Source organism: Lepidochelys olivacea, assembly GCF_965140295.1.
Source record: "Lepidochelys olivacea isolate rLepOli2 genome assembly, chromosome: 12".
NCBI classification, from domain to species: Eukaryota; Metazoa; Chordata; order Testudines; family Cheloniidae; genus Lepidochelys; species Lepidochelys olivacea.
Window position 1 is genome coordinate 5,818,928 of NC_140422.1, and position 17,136 is coordinate 5,836,063.

Sequence of the window (17,136 nt, forward strand, 5' to 3'; positions counted from 1 at the left end):
AGGTTGGAGAGGACCCAGTGTAGCATCCACGCTAACACAGAGGCTGCAAAACTCAACTCGGCCTTAATTACAAATTCAAAGAGGTTCAGACCAGAAAGTACCATTATGATCATCTAGTCTTACCTACTGCATAACAAGTGTTTAAGGCCTTCTTTCCTTCCGTCTCCACTAAAAAGATCTTTTTAACACAATGAATATTAACCAGGGAGAAGGATCTCAGGCCAGAATCGGGAAAGAACAGGTTAAAGAATACTTAGATAAGTTTGATCTATTCAAGTCGGCAGGGCCTGATGAAATGGACACTAGAGTACTTAAGAGACCAGCTGAAGCAACCTCTGAATCATCATCATCAATCATCTCTGAGAACTCCTGGAGGATGGGGGAGGGCCAGGAGGGCTGCAGAAAGACAAACAGCACCTATCTTCAAAGAGTGGGGAGAGGGGGACCCCAGGAATTATAGAGCAGGCAGCCCAACTTCAATACCCAGAAAGAGACTGGAACAAAGTATTAACCAATCAGTTTGGTCAAACGTAGAGAATAATGAGGTGCTAAGGAACAGCCTGCATGGATTTGTGAAGAACCATTCCAAGCCAGCCTAGTTTCCTTCTCTGACGGGGTACCCAGCCCAGTGGATGGGGGAGAAGCAGTAGAGGGGATACAGAGGGAGTTCAGAAGAAGCCTTTTGGCACAGCCTCGCAGGAGCGGCTCATAAACAAGCGAGGGAAATGGGATGGAGATGAAATTACTAGGAGGTGCGTGCACAACTTTGCCATACTCCCAGAGTCACTGTCAAACTGGCAGGATGGATCTAGTGGGCTCTGGGACGGGGTTTACGACCCCTTGCTAAGGCTGGGAGAGGCTGGAGCAGCACTGGGCCAGGAAAGCTCTGTCCCACTGGCACTGCCCAGCTTAACGAGAGCTCCAGCAGCCCAGGCCGGAGTGGGGAGGAGAGAAACCACTTTCAGGAGCAGCAGGAGCTCGTCCTGAGGAGGCCTGACTGAGTCTTTTCCCCCTCCTTGGAGGCCGCCCCAGAGACATGGAGAACCACTTGCAGGGCACCAGAGGGTCCCTGCATCAGCACTGAGATCCTGGGGGTTTGGAGCAAAGAACTACAATCAAACAGCAGCCATGCCTGAAACGGAGACATCGCGTGGGACAGGAAGAGGCCCAGGGGAAGGTGAACAGGAGGTGGGCCAAGCGTAGGCCAGCCTGTGCTGTCACATCTTCAGAGCCCTGACCTAGTAAAGGCCTAGGTCCCCCTACTCATCCCAGATTCCTCTACGCCTAGCCCTGGGATGGCAGGACTAGAGAGCTACCAACAAGAAAGCGGATCCAGCTGAACCCTGTCCAGGGGATGCCAGACACATTGAACTGAAAGACTAGAGCAGCAGGCCACTACGCCTGCTGACCAGACAGCCCACCCCACTACAGGATCACATAGGAATCTGTCTTGGGACCGGTATTAGTCAATATTTTTAATTAATGGCTTGGATAATAGAGTGGAGATAATGCTTATAAAATTTGAAGATGACACCAAACTGGGAGGGGTTGCTACCACTTTGGAAGACAGGATTAGAATTCAGAACAATCTTGATAAATTGGGAGAATCGGTCTGAAATCAGCAAGAAGAATTTCAGTAAAGAGCAGTGCAAAGTACTACACTTGGGAAGGAAAAATCAAATGCTCCACTACAAAATGGTGTAACTGGCTAGGCAGTAGTACTGATGAAAAGCACCCAGAGGTTATAATGGATCACAAATGGAATACAAGCCAACAATGTGATGCAGCAGCGAAAAAGGCGAATATCTGTCTGGGGTGTATTAACAGGAGTGATGTACGTAAGACACAGAAGATATGTTCCACTCTACCCAGCACTGGCGAGGTCTCAGCTGGAGTAGTGTGTCCAGTTTTCAGCACCACACTTTAAGAAAGATGTGAACAAACTAGAGAGAGTCCAGGGGAGAGCAAAAAAAATAAGAGGTTTGGAAAACATGACCTACAAGGAAAGATTGAAAGAACTGGGCATGTTTAGTCCAGAGAAGAGAAGCGAGAGGGGACTTGATATCAATCTTCAAATATGCTGTTATAAAGAGGACAGTGATAACTTGTTCTCCATCTGCACTGAGGAAAAGACAAGAGGCTTAGTCTGCAACAAGGGAGAGTCAGGTTAAATATCAGGAAAAACTTTTAAAACTGTAACGACAGTTAAGTGCCGGAACCTGGAAAAATCATGGAGCAGGTCCTCAAGGAATCAATTCTGAAGCACTTAAAGGAGAGGAAAGTGATCAGGAACAGTCAGCATGGATTCACCAAGGGCAAGTCATGCCTGACTAATCTAATTGCCTTCTATGATGAGATAACTGGTTCTGTGGATAAAGGGAAAGCAGTGGACGTGTTGTTCCTTGACTTTAGCAAAGCTTTTGACACGGTCTTCCACAGTATTCTTGCCAGCAAGTTAAAGTAGTATGGGCTGGATGAATGGACTATAAGGTGGATAGAAAGCTGGCTAGATTGTCGCGCTCAACGGGTAGTGATCAATGGCTCCATGTCTAGTTGGCAGCCGGTATCAAGTGGAGTGCCCCAAGGGTCGGTTTTGTTCAATATCTTCATAAATGATCTGGAGGATGGTGTGGATTGCACCCTCAGCAAGTTTGCAGATGACACTCAACTGGGAGGAGAGGTAGATACGCTGGAGGGTAGGGATAGGATACAGAGGGACCTAGACAAATTAGAGGATTGGGCCAAAAGAAATCTGATGAGGTTCAACAAGGACAAGTGCAGAGTCCTGCACTTAGGACGGAAGAATCCCATGTACTGCTACAGACTAGGGATCGAATGGCTAGGCAGCAGTTCTGCAGAAAAGGACCTAGGGGTTACAGTGGACGAGAAGCTGGATATGAGTCAACAGTGTGCCCTTGTTGCCAAGGAGGCCAATGGCATTTTGGGATGTATAAGTAGGGGCATTGCCAGCAGATTGAGGGACGTGATCGTTCCCCTCTATTCAACATTGGTGAGGCCTCATCTGGAGTACTGTGTCCAGTTTTGGGCCCCACACTACAAGAAGGATGTGGAAAAATTGGAAAGAGTACAGCGGAGGGCAACAAAAATGATTAGGGGACTGGAACACATGACTTATGAGGAGAGGCTGAGGGAAGAGAAGAATGAGGGGGGGATTTGATAGCTGCTTTCAACTACTTGAAAGGGGGTTCCAAAGAAGATGGATCTAGATTGTTCTCAGTGGTAGCAGATGACAGAACAAGGAGTAATGGTCTCAAGTTGCAGTGGGGGAGATTTAGGTTGGATATTAGGAAAAAAACTTTCACTAGGAGGGTGGTGAAACACTGGAATGCGTTACCTAGGGAGGTGGTGGAATCTCCTTCCTTAGAAGTTTTTAAGGTCAGGCTTGACAAAGCCCTGGCTGGGATGATTTAGTCGGGGATCGGTCCTGCTTTGAGCAGGGGGTTGGACTAGATGACCTCCTGAGGTCCCTTCCAACCCTGATATTCTATGATTCTTACCAATCTATTCGGGGTCCATATTGCATTAGCTCTATGAAAGGGTTATGTATGATTATGTTCTACTCCATGGGAAAAGGGGGTTATGACAGCTCCTCCTGGCACTAAAAACAGTGATGAAGATGAATCATTGAGACTGAATAACCCTAGAGAGGTACCGCTCCCTGGAGGGGTTTGCAGAGACTGGTTCAAGCTGGTTTTCCAGAGATGAGGAGACAAAGAAAGGGCTTTTGGGCATAAAAGGATGAGCATTTACTGAGACAGGGCCTGAGACACAGCAATGCTGATCCAGCAAATGGACAGACCTTCTGCCCGAAGGGGGCCCCCCAACCCTGGTGGAAGGGTTGGAAAGACTTTGGTTGACGAGGGTCCCATAAGAGTGGCCCCCAGTGAGCTTTAAGCATACTTATATAAATATATGTTCCTATAGGTTTTCTCTGTAATGTTTTTACCTTAAGAATAAATGTGCTTGCTTAGAAGGAGCTGTGTGGTAACTGTAATTGCTCGCAGTTCACTGCCTGTGGAGAGAGAAAGCAAAGCACAGGGGCTGGTCTTTAGGCAGACTAGCTGACTGAGGATATCTCAGTTTCAGGGTAACAGCACCTGTATTCCCCCTCCGTGGTCCCGTGGGGGCACCCATTTAAGGTTTCTGGCTCCCAGCCATCACCTCTCCTGGGTGGAGACCGTGGTCTCCTTCCCTCCTGACTGGGGGTTTTAAGGCTGCACAGCTCCCTGCCTTACACTGCTGATATTCCCAGACTGCCAGTCTGCCTAAAGGAGAGGCCCTGTGCTTTGCTTTTTCTCCAAGAGCTATGAACAGCATCTTGCCAGCAGTTACAACAGCAAACGTTACCGGCAATGATTTTATGTTTGCCTTTATATCACGGATCAAGATATTGAATAGCCCTGGGCAAGGAACAGAACGCTGTGGGACGCCATTAGCAATGTCCCCATCGGATGAGGATTCTCCATTTACCGTTACTCTCAGTTCTATCAGGTAGCCAGGTTTTAATCCATTTTATATGTGCTGCACTGATTTTATATACTGCTAATTTTTTATTCAGAATGTCATGTGGTGCTAAGTCAAATGCCTTACAGAAGTCGAAGTATATTATATCACAGTTATCTGTCAATCAAACCTGTATTCTCATCAAAACATACTAACTTTGTTTGATAAGATCTATTTCCCATATGACCATGTTGACTGATATTAATTATGCTGCCATCTTTTAATTCTTTACTGATTGCACCCCATATCAGCGTTCCCATGATTTTCCTAGGGATCGAAGTCAAGCTAACCAACATATAGTTAACTAGGTTATACCAATTGCCTTTTTTATATATTGGAACAAACCTAGTTTGTTTTTTTTCAGTCCTCTGGGATATCCCCTGCACTCCAAACACTGCTAAATATCAATGTCACAGAAAGCTCCTCGGCCAAATCTTTTAAAACTCTTGGGTGCAAGTTATCCAGTCCTGCAGATGTGAAAAAGTTTAGTTTTAGCATTTGCTGTGTAATATCCTCCCCAGTTACTGCCAGAATAGAAAGTACTACAACCAGTTTCTCTGTGAGCATGCACAAGTCAAATCCCTGGAGCTTAACCTGGTGCTGAAGAGGTACTCAGACTACTATACCTTGTCACAAGAAGGTCCCACCAGATCCCTGTCTCAGGCTGCAACAACTCTTGCTCATGAATTCTAGATGGTCACTGCCTTTGTGCTAAGTTATGGCCAACACCTGGTCCAGCCACTTCTGGAGGGCAGGAGAATGGGCTCAGAATTGGGACTCATTTGGTCATGTCAGGCTGATTGCTGAGCATGTGCAACTCTTCCTCTTTAACCACCACCGTACACGTGAGGACAGAGGGACAGCTGCTGACGGACTGATCTAGAGTCCAATATATTTAGCCAGATCACGGGACAGGAGAGTGCTAATTGCAGCAGCCGGCTGCTGCACTGCACCCAGCGATCACAGGCAGGGCAATCATTGTCAATTTCACAGCTCTCCAGAGTGACACAGCCACTCCTTCCCATTTGTGCTAATCCTCAGAGAAAGCAGAACACCCAGCTGTGTTAGCGAATAACCCTCCTGCCAGGAGCAGCAGCTCACCAGCCGAGGAACCTCACACTGGAGCACGGATTTCAGTGCAATGGCGGCTGGTGCCAGACTGACTCACCCACTCTATGGGAGGGGATACTCCCGGACGTAGGGCCATGCCGCTACTGGGGAAGAACTTGTTCCCTCCATTCCTGGGGCACAGTGAGCGGCTGTCCCTGAAAGCCTCTGAGGTCATGGCCTTGTTATTCATTCACTCTTGTGAGGATGCTGTGATGCAGCTGATTAATGCACCGTATCTCATCCCCTGCAGAGCCCGATTCCCCGGACAGCAAGGCTTGCACTCAGGGAATCTGGACTACAGCTCCCTGCTCGACGGCAAAGGGAGATGGGGGCAGATTCTCCTCTAACCCTGGTGAAACTAGTGACTTAGTAGACTTGCTCCTGATTTACACCAGCGTAAGTGAGAGGCTAATCAGGCCCAGAGAGAGCTTGCCTGCATGGAAGGGACCTTAACAATGAGCCCAGGATGGGAGGACAGCATTGCTGAGTAATGGTCTTGCTGATTACGCCTCTGAGGATGCTCATCTGGACTCAGCCCATCACCCTAGACTACTTTCCTCCGCCAGTGTCCCCACTCCATCCCACACAAGCCCCAGATCAGAGTGTCTGAGTGCCCCCTGCTGGTTACATGCCCTTAGTGATTGTTCACGGCATCCAAGACGAGGAAAGCACCGTACAGCACAAAGAGACAGACCCATTCTCTGCCTCAAGGCACTTGTGTGATGGCCACCATACCAAGGACTGAACCGGGGACTTCCAGAGCTTAAAGCATAAACTGCCACAGTGTGAACTCCAGAGCCAGCTCTCCTTAGGTGGGATGTAGCAGACTCATGCCACCTGCAGACCAGGCGCAAAGGGGGGAACCTGACACGCACGCACCAGTGGGTTACACCTGCAGCCCAATTCTCAAGGGGTGTTACAAGCGTGGACAGCAAATGAGCACGCAGAGTAACACCGTCAACTCCTGACATCAGTCCCCCCCCGCAATGCTTCCCAGCTCACCGTTAATGGTGCAGCAGCCAGTGCCCTACTCAGAGACAGTTCAGCACCCAGCTGTGGGGTAATCTAAGCCGCAGGGTGTGCTGCCCAAGGCTATGGAGAAGGGGCGGTCATCTGAGTGCGGGGAGGGTTTGGCGCATGTGAAGAGGGTTATAAAGAGCAGGTGACGAAAACGCAAGTGCTAATTTGAGGGACAGGGATGGCGACAGGAAAAGTCACTTCTGCGGTTTTCCAGTGGGTTTCAGCTTTAGATTTGCTGCTAAAAAGAACAAACAGGGGGGGAGACTAAGCTAGCTGCTGTTGGATGCCTGCTGCACCCTGTTGCTTTATGCTGTGGGCTGGATGTGCTGGCCCGTTCTAGGTCTACGCACAAGGGTAGAAAGCTGTACAGCAACTTGGGCCAGACAAGGGGGAAAAGCAGCTTTCCAAGAGGATGCTAAATTTGGAGCTAGGCTACATTAGTCTGGAATAAGCAAGGCTCTGAACTGAAAGTGCTGTAGACATTCAGAGTCACACCACATATGGACACTTATTCCCGAAATGCGTGGGTCAGCTTAATCTACTTCCGAAGTGTTTATAAGAGTGTCTATACAGGGAGGTATTTCGGAAGAGCTATTTGGGTCAATTTCCCCATGTGGACAAACGCTTCGGGTTGGTCCAAACGGAAAGAATGGCTCACAGGGTTGAAACCAAGTTTTAACAGGGTTTAAGCCTGAAAACACTGGAGCCAGCCCGGTCTCTGTTAAAGCGAATAGAAGCTGTGTCACTGGCTTCACTGAGAGCTGGGACAACAGGCCTGATTACAGTCCTCTAAGACAGTGTTTCCTCAGCCTTCTTGATACCAGGGACTGGCTTGCTGCCTTCCTAAACTGCGTCAGATCTCAGGAACCAGCACCGGTCCACGGACAGCTCATTGAGAAGCTCTGCTCTAGGATCAGCGACTGGCATTGCTGTGATGGATTCATGGGAACTGGATTTGGAAAGACAACTCCAGCAGCTACTTTTCCTAACTGTGTGTGTGTGGCGGGGGAGGGGGGGCCCAAGAAACACCCAGTTCTCTAGGTCAGAACAGTGGCAGGGTTTTTTGCTTCTCGAGGACCAGAGGGACTTATTTTTAAACCATGCCCTGGGCTGAGTCCATACAGAGGACAGGAGCCTTTGAGGAGTAGAAACAAAGCTGGTTTAGAAATCAAGTTATAATCACATCCTGCTTAGCTAGCATCACCTAGCAAGGCCAATCCCACCCCTGCTGACTTCAGTGCAAGCAGGGTTAGGCCCCAGGAGTCAGATTCAGATCTGACAGACACAGGTGAGAGTCACCCCTGAAGTCACAATTTCACAGGTGCAAGACCCGTGAGAGCAAAATTTGGCCTTAAGTTCTAACAACATAGTGCAGTGCACAGCAGAGACCCTGTTATATGCATGCTCAATACGTATGTGTGTGTGTGTACACGCATGCCTACAGGCTACATTCACATTTAGCCTTTGTGGAATGCCAAAAACGTGACGTCTCAGGCCTTTAAACTCTGCAGCATCAAATAACCCCGTTAGCCCCTTGCCCTTGTATTGAGAAGCTCCGATCTCTTTACCAGCCTCAGAACATCCCTGTGGGGTAGGCAAGAATCATTCCCATCTTACAAGTGGGGAAACCGAGGCGAGTTGCCCAAGGTCACCCAGTGAGGCAGTGACAGAGCTGGGAATGGATGCACAGAATTCTGTGCATCAACCACAGGCCTGTTCTTCCCCTTTATATAGTAAAACACATTTTAAAATGGTTGCCCCCTGCAGCAGGGTTTGAACCCAGGACCCACAGCCCATCAGCACCAAATGCTTCCCCAAGCCCACTCTATGCCTGTTAACTTGGTTCCACTGCACACTGCAATCATCATGGTATTGCTCTTCAGTGTCTTGCTGGGAGGGTGGAAATTGACAGTCACAATCCATGGGCCTGGACCCCGCTATAAACAAACATGGTTTAGAGTGGGGATCAGCAGTCCTGGCTTCTATCACTAGCTCCAGCACCCATGTGCGGTGTGACCTTGGGCTAATCAAGCAGCACGGGGCGGGGCGGGGGAATGTGAGAAGTAATTCATTACTACATTTGCACCATGCTTTGGCATTGTCCGGTGACAGAGGTAGAAAGTATTGTAATGAACTGGGATTGGGACAGGAGGAGGAGCGAGACACACTGCTGCCAGAATCCGATGTGCGTGTCATAGCCCTGATACTGTCTCTTTCTCCTTCCAAAAGATCCGAGTTCCCTGAGCACCGTCAGCGTGTAGTTCCAAGGAATTCTATTGATAATATATTGCTCTTCTACACAGCCAGTCTAATCGGCAGATCTCAAAGTACTTTTAGAAAGAGGTCAATAGCATTCTCCCCATTTTACATATGGGGAAACCGAGGCACAGCAGAGCACAGAAGCGACTTGGGCAACAGAGTGACAAGTCCTACAGAGGCCACAGAGTTGTTAGCGTAGGTATTACAATGAGATTCACACATACGCCACTCTCCAGTCATTCCTTCGCATGCTCCAGTTCTGTTCAGCTGCGTGGATGTTGTTAGCTGGGAGAGCTGCTCTTCAGAAAGCCAGACTCAGCAGGACCCAGACAGCCTAACACAATTGGATAACAGCTCTCCACGCAGCACCCTGCTGAGACAGGGCTGGAGGAAATGGGCTTGTTCCTCTTGGTCTCGGTAAGAGATGCGCTGAAATCTCTCTGCCGCACAAGCAGGGGGTACCTAGATCTCTGAGCGCAAGCAAAGCCGCAGCTTTCTAGGGCCCAAAGCCCTCAGAGGAAGAGGGAGATTTGCAGGCTTGGCACAAAACCCAGGGTGGAGTTGCCCAGGCAACTGTCACCGTGGAAACGGCAGCTATTTCTGAAAGTCAGCTTGGTTTTTATTGGAGGAAGTTGCTAGTTTTGACAGCCTCCCCCCACTCCTGTTTAGCCGATCAACACCTGCCCCACAGCAACTCCTGGTGAGAGTCCCTAGGAGCGCCCCACAGCAAGTCCTGAGAGATGGGGGGGCTGTGTGTGCGTGAAGCAAACAGCAACCCCCCCCCCACAGTCAGGGCTGCTACTCCATCCCCTGCAGCGCCTCCTGCTGGAACACGCTGGGAGCTCCCCTCAGGGCTCCCAGCTCATAGGGCCCCTCTCCGCTCTACTGAGGAAGGGAGACTGGGCCAGCCTGTGAGCTGTTGAGACTCTGTGGCCTCCGAAAGGCAGAGACCCCCAAGCGTTTGCGTGTGTGGCTCACGCTTCAGGCCAAGGCTGGCACCGCACCAGCCAGTGCTCCAGAGACTAGGAAAAGGGAGCTTACTAGGGTGACCAGGAACACCCGGGGGCTCTGGTCAGCACAGTGGACTGGGCTGTTAGAAGTCCGGTTGGCGGTGCTGCAGAGCTAAGGCAGGCTAGTCCCAAACTGTCCTTGGGCCCTGCCCTTCCTGTGCCCAGGAAGCAGCCAGCAGATCCAGCTCCTAGGCAGTGGGGAAGCCAGGAGCCTCCGTGCCGTGCCCTGCCCTCGCCCTGAGCACTGGCTCCGCACTCCCATTGGACAGTTCCTGGCCAATGGGAGCTGGGAGGGGGCGGTGCCTATGGGTGAGAGCAGTGCATGCCATGGAGCCTCCTGCCTCCCCCACACCTAGGAGCCAGACCTGCTGGCCGCTTCCGGGGTGCAGTGCGGTGCCCCAGGACAGGCAGGTAGCCTGCCTTAGCTCCCCTGCTGTGCCACTGACTGGGAGACACCTGAGGTAGGCCTGCACCCCAACCCCAAGCCCCAACCTCCTCCCCCAGCCCTGATCCCCCCAAACCCAGAGCCCCCTCCTGCACCCCAGAGCCCACTCCCCCAGCACCTCAACCCCCAGCCCTGAGCCCCACCCAAACCCGGAGCCCTCTCCTGCATCTCAGAGCCTGCACCCCCAGCCCAGAGCCTGTACCCCCTCCTGCACCCCAACCCCCAGCCCTGAGCCCCCCAAATCCAGAGCCCTCACCCCCCCTGCACCTCAACCCCCTGCCCCAGCCCAGAGCCTCCTCCCTCACTCTGAACCCCTCATTTCTGGCCCCACCCCGGAGCCCACACCGTCATTTAGAGCCCTCACCCTCTCCCGCACCCCAACCCCCTGCCCCAGCCCAGTGACAGTGAGTGGGGGGGGGGGGACAGTGAGCCACCGAGGAAGGGGGAATGAAGTGAGCTGGGGGCGGGGGGAGTAGGGGGCTTCGTGGAAGAGGCGGGGCTAGGGTGTTCGGTTTTGTGCCAACAGAAAGTTGGCAACCCTAGAGCTTGCAGCTATGCCATTCCCCATATCGCCCCCTTCTGGTAGAAGCAAGGGACTGCAGTAATGACCCCCCCACCAGACCCAGCGTTGCTGTGTAATTCCCCACAGCGCCTCCTGCTGGAGGAGGCAGAGACTGGAGTAGCTGTGAGCACCGCAGCCTGCGCTCCTATTCCATCCCTACTCCTGGGAGGAGTCGGTTTTCCTGAAGGCCAGCCCGCTGATTCCATCTCTCCAGGCAGCACAGCCACCCCGAGGAGCATAAGTGCCAGGGGAAGCCAGGGCACTGGGCAGGCGTAGGCATGAGGAGAGATTTCCTTGATTTGTTTTGGTATAAATGGAAAATGATATTTAATAAGATCCAGCCTCCCATGCTGCCTCATGAAAGAGAACAGGAGACAGGGGAGAGCTGCCAACGTGTCCCCTACAGGGCCCATAAACCCCACAGATGTCACTCTCCACAGCAGTGTGACCATCAGGGGCAACGCTGACAGCAGCAGTTATGCTCTTACACCGCAGCTGAATTTGGCCCCATGCACTTAATTGCATTGGGGCGGGGGATTTTATTGCAGGTCTGGATATTCTGTTCTCCTATAGTGTATTCTCTTTACACTTCCAGCCCCCAGCTGTAGTGGTGCCATTAACCAGCTGCCAGGATACACCACAGAGGTGGCTGCACTTCCATGGTGGGTGTCGTGACTAGAATAGATCGAGATGGGCGATTTCAAAGCTGAACTATTTTAACAAATCCAAAGCCAGTCACAACGTTATGGCTGTCACTATACCACATGCCACCGCCACTTGCAATGTCACTGTGACAGTGCGGTTAAACCTGCTCAGTCTCCACCACTTGAGCTAATGGAGGATCTCCATTAAAGGTTAGCAATATAGGGCCAATGTCACACAGTGTAGCAGGTCCAATTCCCTCCATCAGAAGACAGCGATGCGAACACACACTTGCGGCGGAATACTGTAATGTGCTAACTATCTGCCACTCCGAAGATCATGGCTTCGGTCCCGTTGATTTTAGGTGCACAGAGACCCGTTAGCATTGAGAGTATTCGTATTAGTGTATGAGAGACACAGAGCCTCAGGCTGGGAACCAGGCCGAATCCCCCACAACAGCCATCCACACTCAGGGATGTGCCCACAAGCCATTTTGTCCCCCTCGCTCCTGAAGTTCAGGCATGTGGAGTGGGTGACTAGCCACAGAACCCAAGCGCACCAGGAAAGGAGGGCCGAACGGCAGCTGTTCTGCAGCATTCCCAGCTGAGCAGAGCCCGGTAGCACTGGTCAGGGAGCAGGGGAGCCCGTTGCTGGACAGCGCTGGAACAGCGGGGCCAATCGGGAGAACACGACCATCCCACCCAGGTCCCAGAGAATAGGCAGAGGGGATGGACAGTCAGAGGAGGGGCCTTACCTTCCAGTCCGTGTCCACCGCGGAAAGGAACGTATCCGAATGCTCCTGGAGGGGAAACAGACCAGAAAGAACCATCAGAGCTCATATAGGCCCGACCACGGAGCAGTAACACAGACATCTGGCTATCGCCTCATCCCTATGCCCTCGCTGCCACCACCTGCCCTCCAGTCACCCGCTGAGAGCTCTGATGAGCCTCCGCACAGCCTCCTCCTCTGGACCCCGGAGAAGGCTACAGCCGGCGATCACGAATACCCCAGGGAGGAATTCACGCCACTCAGAGCTGGGAAGGATCTCGGGGACCGCAGCAAAGCGGCCAGTTGAGACTGCCGGCCCAAAGGCCGTCGAGATCAGGGAGGCAGGGAGCTGCCAGTCCCAGTGGACAACTGACCCGAGAAGCGTTAAGACGGCAAAGCCCTGTGCTGTGCGGCTCATCCCCTGCCGCTGACGCAGGCCTCAGGGTGCAATCTCTGCCACAACCAGCTCTAGGAATGCTGTCAGAGGGGGATTACGGAATTGAAGCCCTGGCAGCTGTGTCCACCAGGGTTTGAGAGCCCCCCTCCTCAGTACGTGTCCAGCTGCCACCAGCTTGGCCAACACACTGGGGACTGAACTGGGGACCTTCAGAGCTAAAAGCATAATCTGCGCTAGCCTGAGCTAAAGAGCTGGGGTTGTAACACTCCTATTGCCGGTGGATCAGGCCCAGAGGGGGACGTGCCGAGGTTACACCAGCATCCCACATCAGCGCCTGGGCGAGCCCTTGTCTGGGTGCAGGCATGTGCCCTGGATCAGCATCCGCACATGGGCATTAGAGATGCCACCTGGGCTGTGTCTCGGGCATAGGACTGCGTGTCCTCATAACGCGATGGCATGCGGTACTGACGCACGGATCAGAGGGCTCAGTCAGGGAACACTCAGGAGCACAAGGAGGAGGACAGGCCGGAGCAAGATTCCTCCCGCTGGCGTCTCAGGTGGTTCCCGGCTTTTTGAGTTGCTGGGGAAGCTTCCTGTTGCACGCTTGGTTAGGTGAAGGGAGAGTCTCCCCACGGAAAACGAAGCAGAGCTCTGCTTGGTGTCAGCAGTTGACTCCGATCCCTCAGTACCTCCAGCAGCTGGGAGGCGGGTCACAGCGTTGTCCATCAGCTGGTGGCACCAACTTGGGAGGAGGCATGATGAGATGGGAGGCAGCAGCCTCTAGAGGCTTGAGCCTGGCAGAAGTCACTAGGCCTCAGAGTATCTGCCCCTGGACATGGCACGAGTCCCCCACACCCACGCAAGTGCTTGTAGCTCCCGTCCATCCCGTCCCCAGCACCACAGCCAGGGATCGGGGGGGGGGGAGGCAATATTTGGACTCCTGGAGCCTTGAAATCTCAGTATTAGGGAGCCCAGGATGGAACAACTCAGCATGAATGTGCAGCTCCCCCGCATCCAGACTTCAGGCTGCATTTGCAGAGACCCAAAGGCTGGAGTGACCTGAGACCCAGACATACCAGATAGCTGGGCACAGGCTTCCTGCTCTGATCTCTGCAGAGATTATCTTCCCAGCACAGTTCCAGGGCTCCAGCCTGCAATTGCTGACCACTGCGCCCTCCCCTATCACCACCAAGGAGTGTGTGTTCTTCCCCTCCCCTCCGTGCCAGGATGAAGTGATGGAGCCACCCCTGGCTGGGTTGGAAGAGTGCCTCTGTCTTCACTGGCCACCTGCCCAGCTCCAGCAACCTGGCATCTGCAGCTGACTGAGCCAGGCCTCACCTTCCCCCAACCCCTTGCTGCCTCCCTCGGCCCCCAGCCAGTCATTCAAGTGGATCAATAAAGCTCTTAACGTGCTCAGTCTCCCAGCAGTTTCGGCCTCTTGGCATCAGTGACATAGTCCGAGCTTTACCGCTCCTCCGAGTGATCAGGCAGAGACAGGATCCGGGGGGCGGGGGGCAGAGAGAGCACTGGTGGGGGTGGAAGACAAGGAAGAGTCACATTTTTGGTAGAGGAATGCTACCATCCCCAGCGCCCAACCCTTGGCTCTACAGAAGCGGACACCCAGACGCCAAGGTTAGAACGTATTGGCCTAAAGTTAGGTGCCCAGTTCTCAGAAGTGCTGAGCACACAACTCCTGTTAGCTTAGAAATCCGGGGAAAGGGGCCCTCACCAGATAATTATTTGGGGGTTTAATACAGCAGGGTGAAAAGCACACGAGGCAACAGTCTAGCAGAAAAATGCTATTTTGCTGAAATTGAAACGACGCGTTTGCAAGAACGCGTCGATTTCAACAGAAATGGTTCCAGGTAACTTGTTTGGACTTTCTGGCTTTGTTCCCTTGAGACTTTTACTGTAATTTTACTTCATTTTATAGAAGAATGTTTTGACATTATCAAAATTAAACGTTTTGACAAGGTCGGTTCAGTGTTTCTGAATTTAAATATTTTGGAATTTCTGTTCCGAGAACATTTCAACTCTGTCCCGATTCGAAATGCAACAAACTTTCAGGATGTCGGAATTTCCTGCAGGACAGAAATCCCATTCTCCAAGCAACTCTAGTGCCTGACTATAGGCATCCACACTGGAAAATGTAGTGGGATGCATCTCTGCTGTAGCACCATCCAGCTGGAGATGGATCTGCTGTTCTGAGCCTGGTCTAACTCCCCCAACCCCTGGCGGGAGTTCTGACTTGTGTCAGATCTGACTTGTGTCACTCAGGCCTGTCTGTAACAGGCTGGACCAGAACACTGCCTTCCCCCTTGTGCAACTGGTTTTTACCAGTGCAATTGGCACATCTCAGAATGGCAGCAGCCGAGCCCCGCGTTGCACAGGTGTAAACAATTCCATAAGGGGAAAGGCAGAGGAGAATCCGGCTCAAATGTCCAGACTTCGCAGGAGTTTGGGATCAGATCAGATTCCAGATCCAAACCTCAGGCTGAAAGGATGGTCCTGAGTTGCAAAGGGTCCCAGAGCACTTTACAAGCCAAACACTGAGGCCCTGAAATGCAGCCAGCTCTGGGGTGGGGGGCAGCCACCACCACAACAGCACTAGGAGTGGAAGATTTTGACCATGGACACGTGGGAAAACCCCTTCACTTATGAGATTTCCAATGCCCACCCGCAGGAAGCAGGATGTGACCTCCTCTGCAGCATCCCCACCAAGCAAATATCCACCTCCGAAAGGTGGAAGGGGCCAAGTCAAACCTCTTCAGATTCTAGAGTCCCGGCATCAGACCAGATTCTGGGACACTAAGACAGTCCCCAAAGGAACAATGCTGGAGGACACAGCTTCACGGGCACGTCCAGAGATGCAGTCTCTGGTTCAAAGCCACGTCTGCTTCGCTAGGAGCCCTTTGTTATCCCTGACCCGGCCACACGCCATGCCTGGGCACCACTGCAGAGCCCAGAGGAATGTCCCAGTGCAGCTCCAGAGCGAATGAATGTTTGCAGGTTCTGAGGACGGGCGGCCCTGCCCACCACACACCCAGTCCTCTGGCTCCCGCTCTCGGATTGATGAGGCCAGCGAGAGGAGCACAGACACACGGGTGGTGACACACCCAGCTTAGCAGGTCCATGCTCACACGCTGGCTTGGCAAAACAGCCTTTCAACTCCTGAGATCAGGTAGGATGCTGGAGACTGGCTCAGCGAGAGGGGGCCAACCCCCTCACTGCTGGGGATCGCCTTTCGACCTGAGAGAGCCAACCTACCGTTCAGCAGGCTGGACAGCATCTGATATGCCTGCAGTAGCAGGGAGTGCCACAGGCCAGGCTGGAGGTGCATGGACATAGCTGGGGCAGCAAGGTAGGATGGTGCAACGATGGATGCACCATCTCAGTGTAAGCTGCAGCCTGCTGGCTCCTTGCAGCTGCCTCCTGCCCAGTTCTTTCCCCTCCCATCACTACTCCCCTCCTCCCTGTGAAACTCAGAACGCAGATTTCTTGGCTGGGCCTGGCAAGCTGCCTGCTCCTTGAACTCACCCAGGTTACCAGCCAGCCCTCCCCACCTCCCGGCATCCAGATAGCACGGTCCTCCAGGAGCGTGGCTTGGGGGAACCCAGGAAAGCGGCAGACCAAGCTCGGCCCTTCAAGGTCAGCATTACGACAGGGAGGAGGGCGTGCTGGAGCGCTCATCCTCATAGGGGATTAGGGAAGGGACATTAGAAGGCCACAGGAGATAGCGGGATGGGGAGGAACAAGCCCACCCACACCCAGCTAGTGAGAGTCGTTTCAACCCCTTCCTCCCCCTATCAACTCAGCTCCACCAGACCTGTCTCTTGCACCCCACCCACCCAACAGGCCTCAGGAAGATGACCGTGCATTCTCCCCTTCCTCCAGGCCTCAGAGATTGTGCTGGGGGCGTGCTCTTTGGGCTGGCTGGGTCTCCCACACTTTCTAGCCTGTAGGAAGAAGTCAGCTTGTTGACGTTCACCAACTCCTTCCCACTTGTTTTCCAGACAGCACCTCCCTCCCACTCTGAGACAAATACCTAAGGTCTGATCGCGGGGTGGGGGGAGTCCCTGTGAGTCGTCCCTTACTCCCAGGCCTGGCAGGGGCAGGTGGGTGATCTTGCATCATTCGGTCAGAGAACCCCCTGCAGCTGAGCTAGGAGCAAGACTCCAGATGGAACACAGGCTGCCATGAAAGGAGCCTCTGAGGAACAGGAAGTGGTGGGGGAAGCCAGATCACCCTCATCTCCTGCCTTTGCATTGTTCACCCTCCCATCTGCTTCAGAACCTACTGCCCAGCTGGGCGCTGCCCGTCACTGCAGCCAGCCTGTACTCCAGGCTGTGCCGAGGGGAGCAGTGGAGACACTAGGAACAGACAAGCACTTGATTCTTGG

At 52.8% G+C, this 17,136-nt stretch overlaps 1 protein-coding gene across 4 annotated transcripts in view; it reads right to left on the reverse strand.

Moving 5' to 3' along the window:
* NDRG4 (NDRG family member 4) overlaps positions 1 to 17,136 on the reverse strand; it is an 86,734-nt gene that overhangs the window by 48,789 nt on the left and 20,809 nt on the right. For 3 of the 4 annotated variants that reach the window (XM_084644709.1, XM_084644711.1, XM_084644716.1), the window contains one exon: positions 12,327 to 12,371. In XM_084644709.1, the coding sequence (XP_084500835.1) occupies positions 12,327 to 12,371 (45 nt within the window). Of the gene's footprint in view, positions 1 to 12,326; positions 12,372 to 17,136 lie in introns of those variants that run through there. The other variant, XM_084644714.1, reaches the window with a different exon arrangement.